Source organism: Ipomoea nil, unplaced genomic scaffold (genome assembly GCF_001879475.1).
Source record: "Ipomoea nil cultivar Tokyo-kokei standard unplaced genomic scaffold, Asagao_1.1 scaffold2975, whole genome shotgun sequence".
Taxonomy (NCBI): Eukaryota; Viridiplantae; Streptophyta; class Magnoliopsida; order Solanales; family Convolvulaceae; genus Ipomoea; species Ipomoea nil.
In genome coordinates, this window is record NW_017619403.1 from 2,941,837 (window position 1) to 2,950,954 (window position 9,118).

At 32.7% G+C, this 9,118-nt stretch overlaps 1 protein-coding gene and 1 long non-coding RNA gene across 2 annotated transcripts; one reads left to right on the forward strand and one right to left on the reverse strand.

Moving 5' to 3' along the window:
* The first annotated feature begins 1,697 nt into the window (after nt 1–1,697).
* LOC109163071 lies at nt 1,698–4,038 on the forward strand. Its single transcript, XM_019311791.1, has 8 exons — nt 1,698–1,997; nt 2,163–2,433; nt 2,519–2,615; nt 2,704–2,828; nt 2,949–3,033; nt 3,348–3,480; nt 3,578–3,862; nt 3,955–4,038. The coding sequence occupies exons 1-8, from the start codon at nt 1,698–1,700 to the stop codon at nt 4,036–4,038; spliced, it is 1,380 nt and encodes a 459-aa protein (XP_019167336.1).
* A 1,128-nt stretch (nt 4,039–5,166) lies between these two features.
* On the reverse strand, nt 5,167–6,736 carry LOC109163097. Its single transcript, XR_002051199.1, has 4 exons — nt 6,552–6,736; nt 6,292–6,391; nt 5,332–5,409; nt 5,167–5,234 (listed from the first exon to the last, which is right to left on the reverse strand). It is a non-coding gene; the product is annotated as an uncharacterized LOC109163097 (long non-coding RNA).
* Nucleotides 6,737–9,118: the final 2,382 nt, after the last annotated feature.

Genomic DNA, 9,118 nt, shown 5'->3' on the forward strand with positions numbered 1-9,118 from the left:
TTATATTATCCACAGAGTTGTAAAAATCGGTCTAGGCGCTCGCCTAGGCGCTAGGCGCCTCTAGACCGTGGCGATTCCTCCCTAGGCGCCCGCCTAGGTTATCGGCCGCCTAGGCATCCGCCTAGCGCCTAACTCGGCCGATTTGGCCGCCTAGCGTCTAAGTTAGTCGAGTTAACTCGTCAATTTCGGTCGAGTTAAACCGATCGGCTCGACCTATTTTTTTTATTATATGTGTGTGTACACTCGTAGACTAGTTTGATACTTTGAATCTTTGGATGATTGAAGTATTTGAGTATTCATATTTGAGTATTTTTAATTTTTAATATTGTTTTAATGTTTTTTTTTTTTTTTTTTTGAAAACCATTGTTTTGATGTTACTTATGAATTATCATTGATTCATTTATTTGGATGTGTTATTTGATTAAATATTGAAAACAACCTCATTAAAATTGTCAAACTGCAAGTCTACCACTGTTTTTTTGGCGCCCGCCTAGCGCCGCCTAGATTCCGCCTAGGCGCTAGGCGCTGTTCGGGCGCCCGACTAGCGCCTAGCGCCTACTGCAACCATGATTATCCATATTATTATTCCTTTGTTTATGCCTTCCTTTATTTACCGGGTTAATTAAATCCATCATAGAATAAGATAGACCAACTAGTCGCCTTCTCAGGCGAAGGAGCAGGCAGACAAGTTGGTCGTCTCCTCCAAACGCGACGGTCGCCGGTGATTATTGCTAGAAAGTGTAGGAAAGGTCGTTGGAACCCTAGGTAACCTGTAATTATAGGTTACTAACCGGTTTCTAGGCTTAAATGCTTCAAAATAATATGATTATGGATTTAATTGTAACTTTTAAAAGTTTAAGGGCCTAATTGACTTTTTGAGTAAAGTTCATGTGCCTATTTGACCTTTTTCTCTTGAATTTTCTATCACCATAAAGTAGTCGGAAATGACCTTATTCCGGTCGAAAACTCGTGTTCTGACCATTTACGGTATCCACAAAAACCTTCATCGCTATTTCCAACCACCACATGAAGTTGTCAGAAATAACGTCCACTATTATAAAGTGGTCGAAAATATTGGCCACTCAGCAAGATCACAGGTTTACAATTTTTGACCTTAGGAAGGGGGCCCAAAGGTTGAAAATTGAAGCTTATCACGAAGAAGTGGGCAAATTATATCGTGCACTCTTGAACGATTTTTTTTTTTTTTTTTTTTTTGGAAATTCCGTGTCTCGTTTCTGTCGTTATCTTCTAAAATAAAATTATTTGTTTCGTATGTACGGAATTGTATAGTAGAATACATATAAAGTCATAAACTCCTAACATAATACACATAATCTAACTCTATAATAAAGCAAGAAGTTTTGCCAATCATTAGTTCCCGCCCAATGAAAACGACGCAGTTTTGGTATAGCTAACGATCTGGACTTAATTCCTTTTTTACTGTGCGCGTGTAATGGAAATTCGTATTGGGAAATACCTAGCCGTTCTTATTATTACACAGTCCTTGGTTCCCAAGGAGTTCAATTAATGTAGAACTCTTTGGTATTGTAACCAAGATCACTACTATTAATATCTACAAATCCTAATGAACTGCTACGGCATACAAGAAACAATTAAATAGAGATTACAAACATTACATACATACCTAGATACATAGAATATGCAGAGTTGGTATATTCAAATTTACATTAATTGAGATGTGCGATTTCCCAAACTTAGAATGCCGGTATCTCCTTATTTTTGAATCTTCAGTATGTATAAATACCGGCCTTCTTCATGGCAGTACACTTCAGAAAGTTATCACAGTTTACAGCCTTTTAGAAACCAATCTTTGCTGTTTCAACATGCCTTCCATGTTCCTTGCCGTGAGAAACATCAAGCCGGAACACCAGCAAAGGGCAATACGAGTGAGAGCAGTTCGTGTGTTTGAAGTTCCTGAAAAAAGGGGAGAAGGTCAGGTTAGTAAGAGCATGGAAGTTGTGTTCCATGATGAAGAGGTAATTTTAGCTATTTTCACATATGATTTTGTCTACTAACTCCTGTCATTTTATCTAATAATCTTACTGTGTTTTCCTATCTATAATCTTCTCATATAATGTTCTTTCAATTAAGCTTCTATAACTGTTTTGCTGTGTACATTTTGTTTACTATTGTATTCGCAGGGAGACTACATTCATGCGAGTATCATCAAGAAAGACATTGTCAAGTATAAAGATATAATCAAGGAAGGGAAAATTTATGAAATAAAGAACTTCATGGCCTCTACAAACTACTACGTGTACAAGATTACAGAGCATGGTTTCCTGCTGAAATTTAACTACAGAACACAAGTCAAGGAAATACATTCTACTGGCTTTCCTTGCAAAATGTTTAGATTAAAGAGTTTTGTGGCTTTGAAAGATCCTGAGGATGTCAATGACAAGGAGCTGATTGGTACTAAATTTACATTTCCAAACTGCTAATATCTTCTTTATTATACTTTTAATATAATACTGCTAATATTTTGTTCGTTTTGCAGATGTTATTGGAAGGGTAACTGAGATTTACAATCCCGTTGACAAGATTGTGGGGGGAAAGGCTACCAAACTAATAGACTTCCAACTTGAAGACAATGTGTAAGTTTATTAAAATAAATTTGATTACCTTATAAATTCATGCAATTTTTTTTTTAATAGTTTTGGTTTTTTTCTGTTTCTAATGTAGTGATAACACCATCATGTGTACACTGTGGAATGAACATGTTTCTTCCCTGATGCCTTTTTACAATAGTGATTCTAAAGAACCACTGATTGTTGTAATTCAATGCTGTAGGGCCAAAGTTGTGGGTGGTGAGTTTTTATACTGTTTTTTCTTCTAATCTATATATTCAAATACTGTATTTTATATCATAATATATATCATAATATACCTCTAAAAATACACTTCTCTATTTTATGCATTTTTTTTAGGTGAAGTGAGAATAACCAGTTCCTATGATGCTACGAAGCTGTGGTTTAATGAGGATTGGGAAGAGTTTAAAGAGTTTAGGTCAAAGTAAGTTCCATCTTTTATATTTCTCCTATTTTTTAGTTTTCTGCTAATTGTCTTGCTATCTTTATTAATGTGTGCTATACTTTGTATTTCTGAATTAACACAATCCATATATTTCATTTTATCATCTGAATAATGGAGAAAAAAAAAAATATACTGTGTATATATACTTAAATACCATGCTGTACAGTGTACTCAAATATATTTGAGTACACTGAACTGCATATCTAAATAAAAGATAGATAGTTTAAATGTTGTCTACTCTATTTTTGTAAGTTGTTTTAGACACATCTAACTAAGTTTCTAATGTTTTGAAGCATGAAAGCTCAGGGTACTCCAATGCGGAGTCTCAGTACTGGCACACTGCATTCCAACTCTACAGGCATTAGTGATTTTCATAATGCTTCTGTTATTGTGACTAACTGCCATGACATTAAGAAGGTGAAAGAGGTAATCCACATACTAAGCTATCGATCTTTTCTGTAGTTTGATGGGACTGAAATTATTAACTGTTATATATACTTATGAAATTGTTTGAATACTATAGGATGGGGACTATTATGTTGCTGCTGAGATTCTCGGGTTAGATTTTGAGGATGGTTGGTACTACTTATCATGCCTGAAACTTGGATGTAATAAGAAGCTTAAAGAACAGGAAGGGACACTTTTCTGTACTAAGTGTAAGAAGAATTGTATGATGGGTCAAGTTAGGTACAAAGTTGTTGTTATTGCTCTTGACAAGTTTGGAGATGCTCCAATGTTGCTTTGGGATAGGGAAGTTACAGAGCTTGTGGGTATTCCTGCCTCTATTTTGTATGCAAAATACAAGGAGGTAAATTCTTATTACCTAATGTCTGCATTTTTTGGCCTAAACTGTTTACATTATCTGTTCTTAACTTGGTTATTTGTTCACTATCTAAACAGCTTGATGTTGAAGTGCCCCCTGAATTGGATGCTATAGTTGGTATGAAGATGCTGTTTAAGATCAACTTCAAACTTGCCCAATAGATGGGTCCCAATTACCCATTCAATGTTGTTAGGGTTGTAAGGGATGAGCACTTGCTTAAGACGTATGCTGACAGATTTGTGGAGCATGAAGAGCAAGACTTAATGTCAAGGATGATTGATGAGGAAACTAACACTGATGCAGTTTCTGGAGTAAGAATTTCTAACACTAAATTTTGAGATTTTTTATTTTTTTGGTTACTAATAGTGTTGTCTGCTTTTCTTTCTAATAGGAAGATTCGATTAGGGTTGAAGTGAACAGTCCTGCGACTGTCGAGCCCTCGCAAAAGGAAGGAGAAGACAATGCAGAAAATGTTGGTGCTATTAAAAGGTCACTTTTGGATGAGTTTTCATCATCCAAAAGTAGGAAGAAGTTGAATGACTCAGAAATCAAAAAGGAAAAGATGTAATTGAGATTGATGGTTGAAAGAGATTGTTGATAGCCGGACACTATCCAGACATTTTTTTTTTTGTTTTTCCTAATACTGTGGTGTGACAATTTTTTATTTTCAGTTTTATGGATGGTTTATAACTTTTATCTAATGCTTTTAGTAATTTCCTAACTGTTTAGTACAATAAATTGGTGTATGTACTGCTATTCGAACCTGTTTTGGAGTTTTTCTATTTTTCCTTTCAGGTTTTTCAGAAAAAGGATGAAAGGTGTCCAAGTTGCAGCAAAGATGTTAGGGTTTAGGGTTTTAGAAGGCAAACAGGATGGAAATACTTTGGTAAGCAATTTAGAGTTTGAAGTTGTGTTTTTCATATGTTCCTATTGCCAACTCTAAGACTTTATATCTAAATATGTTGTGCCTGTTTTGCAGCAAACATGCTAGGTGGCCAAGTTTTTAGAAGGCAAACAGGATTGAAATAGTTTGGCAAGCAAAGTCGGTTTTAGGGGTCCACAGGATGTAAATAGTTTGCCAAGCAATTTAGACTTTGAAGTTGTGTTCTTTGTATGTTCCTATTCCCAATTCTAAGACTTTATATCTAAAATATAAAGTGCGTATAAAATATATTTTGTTTCAATTACCTATTTGCACAATCAGCTTGACTGTGTATGCAATTCTAAAACTTTACATGTAAATGTACTGTTCTTAAAAAAGGGTGTTAGTTGCAATTACCTATTTGCACAATCTTCCTTTACTCCGTTTGCAGCTATCCAAACAACTGCTCTTCAAGCTGGAATCCATCAATGTGTTCTAGCACATTTAAATAGATATCAGATAAAAGCAACTAAAAGAAGAATTTTGTCAAGTCATTTAGGTCATGTAAAAAAAGGGTGTTAGTTCCAATTACCTATTTGCACAATCTTCCTTTACTCTGTTTGCATCTATCCAAACAACTGATGTTCAAGCTGGAATCCATCAATGTTTTCTACCACATTTAGAAAGAAATCAGATAAAAGCAACTAAAAGAAGAATTTTGTAAGTCATTTACATTACTGTTTTATGTAGATATAAAACAAACATTCTACTTTAAACGGAAAAATGTTTTTATCCTACACAAATCTGACTTTTATAGTAATATAAAATCCAATAATTTAAAAAAGCCCAGATGTCAAATATAATAGAAATACAAATTGATTAACACTGTCAATACTTGAGGACCATTTGTGACACAAAGACATTTTTCAACGTGTCTATTATTAATAAAATAAATTTGTTTCTGCCAATAAAAAACAATTAAATAATCTCCTTATACATAGAAGAACATTATACCAGTTTTAAGCAAATAGTAAAAAAAAAAAAAGGAATTTATATTACTGTTTTGACAAAAAAAAAATGAGAATCTGCTTTTAAAAAAGAGTTTATCATGCAAAAAAAAATCACTTATAGATGAACCAAGTCTAAAATACTGCATCAAAAACAAGATGTCAAAGACAATATAATTATTAATAAAATAAAGGAATTTGGTCGATAGTCGAGCACCATTTCCCGAACAAGGACATTTTACTGAATGTGTCTAATATTTACAAAATAAAGTTAGTGCTTGCAATATAACACAGTGAAAGAATATTATGATATATACAGAATAGTTATACCAGTTTTGACCAAAGAGAAAAAAAAAAAGCTATTACCATTACTTTGCTAACATTACTCAATTCTATACTTATATAGAACCAAACAATGCACCCAAATTAAAGGCCAGTGATGGAACAATATTGCCTTACAAATTAAAGTGAACAAACTTACAAACTATGCAAGTATATCCATACAAACTAATCTAACTACAGCCAAGTAGAGAGGAAGTCTTAACCTATTTCGTTGTATGACCCTATTGCTTTTAGTGGTCTTTGATTGATTGTTTTTTTTATGACAGCTGCTCTTCAATTTCTTCAAAGCTTGATGATTTCATTCTAATAAGAATAACAACAAAAAATATTGTTAGAATTTGTGTTCAGGATATTTAATAAGAGGAAAAGCATACACTCGCATAAAGTGAACAAAGTTACAAACTATGCAAGTATATGCATACAAACTAATCTAAAGACAGCCAAATAAAGATAAAGTGTTAACCTATTTGCTTATATGACCATAATGCTTTTAGTGGTCTTTGATTGCTTTTTTCTTTTCTGGGACCCATTCTTCAATGTCTCCATAGCTTGGATTATTCCATTCTTAAAAAAATACCCAAAAAAATTAAAATGGTTAGAATGTGTTCATAATAATCATTAAGTACAATCAAATAATCCATGTATGTGTTCAATGTTCTTAGAACAGTCTTACAAACTGTGCAACTATAACAGTGCAAAGTCATCTAATGTAACACCAATCAAGATATAGTCTTAACTTATTTTATGATGTGGCCGTAGTGATTATTTTCTGCTTGCTGCTCTTCAATTGATCTAAAAAGAATAAAAAAAAAGTTAGACTTTCTGTCAAGAATAAATAATACCAACACATACATTGAATAAATTGTCCGGCACATTTAGAAAGAAATTACATAACAGCATTACAATTCAAGATTGGTAAATTAAATAACATTAGTGTGTTAACTAAAAAAAAGAAAATATACTTTTATTTGAAGAATAATGTCAGCCACTGCCATAAGAGAAAAATGAATAGTTCTAGAACCAGTGAGTAATTGGGTGTGTGTTCCATGTTCTTACAAATCAGCTAAAGAAATTGGATCAGTGGGAAATATTGGCCTGTTAAGTATTACTTAATCATTCTTAGGAAAAGAAACACATTTCCTAAACATTAAATACAATTGATGGGCTGCTATCATTACTATTAAGAGAAAACTCTTCAGTTCCAATCCTATTTTCAAAAACCAGGCAAAAGTAAAATAAAGTACAATGAAGCCATATGATCAGCTTTGCCCCATCTAACTACCAACACAGTTCTCCAGTTTCAGACCAAAGGTAAAGACACAAATCACATCTACATTTTCAAGTAAACACAATAGACAGAGCAATGAGGAAAATCACTAAATCAACAATTTTAGGCATCAAAAGGAAACCAAGTGATGAAAATAAAGGTAAGTTCGAAACTTATCTTTTTCAGACTTCGAATTAAGCTTCATTGTAGCATCCTCTTCATCTGCGGTTCTGTTTATGCTCTCTATCTCCTCAAAAAATTCCAGTATGTTCATAAAAAACAACATGATAAAGTCGAAAACAGGTTAGGGTTTGTGTGAATAATAATATAGCTATACCATTTTGAAAATAACTGTTAAACAGTTAAGAGTACTTTCTCTTTGGTGTTTTTAGAGCAACATTACAAAAAATACGATTTAGAACCCTAATGGCTATGAAGAGGACAAATCTGAAATCAAAAAAATTCAGCTATGATTGTTGATATGCATGCATAGATCAAGAAACGTAGATCAAATTTAGAACAAACAACAACGAAAAGTAGGAAACCTAAACAAATTTAGTGTAGATTGACAAATTAATAATCTTAGAATTGGAGAATTACCTTCACTGAAACGCGATTGCCACGATTTACCGTTGTTGAACACTAAGATCTTTCACAGAAAGGAAAGATCGGGATTGTGTACTGCTAATCGGATCGATGCTAAGCGAGACCCGACTCCAATTTCGCCGGGAAAAATGTTCAATAAGAACAGTTGAATCGGAGATTAGGACTTAGGACTGATCTAGATTTAGGCTTGACAGAGAAAGATAGTAAGATCGTAGGGATAGGTGAAGAACAGATCTCCGATTCAGACATGAGAGCAAGGAGAGCTCAAGAGAAGGAAAAGGGTAGACCCTTCTTCCTCTTCTCTCGAAATTCCGACAGAATAAACAATAATATTGGATATATTATTGTATATATATATATATATATATATATATATATATATATATATTATATGCGGAAAATTATATATATACCGAAAATAATATATTTAAAGAGTTTAAAGATATAAAATAATAAATAAATATATAGATATGTATATAGTTGTTTATTTATTTATTTAATTTTTAATTGTTATGTGTAATTAATTAGATATATAATCTTAACAATTGTAATGGTATTTATTGTGGACAATGTTATACTTAAGATTTTGTCAAATAAAATTAGTGTTACTATATAGCCATTACCATTTCAGGTTATATATATTTCACAATTAGATTATCCGTAAGGTGTGTTTAGTGGCACACCACTAATTTGTAAATAATTGTGCGGTAAATCTTTAACAATTTGAAATTAAGTATGTACTGTTAGTTGTATTATGTGTAATTCATTTTTATGATTTTTAGTTATTTGGATTATTATTAAATTTAATGTTGTATTTTAATTCGCAGAAAATGAATTGGGCAACTCATTATCAAGGAATAATTCTGATCAAGGAAAACAACAGTCTCCGACAAGAAATCCTGCCCGCATTCCTCTTGGAGGGGGTTTGTCTCAAAACATCACACCCTTGAGTAACGTGACTAACGGTAAATCCACTAAGTTCAATTGATATAGCATCGTTGTGAATTTATAAAACCTTTTTATAAGTCTACTTATTATGTAAGTCTTATTTAAAACAATTACAATTTACAATCATAAGCTAGCGTAATGAATAGCATTATGTGTGATTAATTTAAAAAATGTTAACTGTTCTACTTACTGTTGTTTTTATCCTCTTT

Coding starts and splice junctions, on each gene's coding strand:
- LOC109163071 (XM_019311791.1), top strand. CDS start 1,698: ATGTGCGATTTCCCAAACTTAGAATGCCGGTATCTCCTTATTTTTGAA. Junction 1,998..2,162: donor TTGTGTTCCATGATGAAGAG/GTAATTTTAGCT, acceptor TTGTATTCGCAG/GGAGACTACATTCATGCGAG. Junction 2,434..2,518: donor CAATGACAAGGAGCTGATTG/GTACTAAATTTA, acceptor TTCGTTTTGCAG/ATGTTATTGGAAGGGTAACT.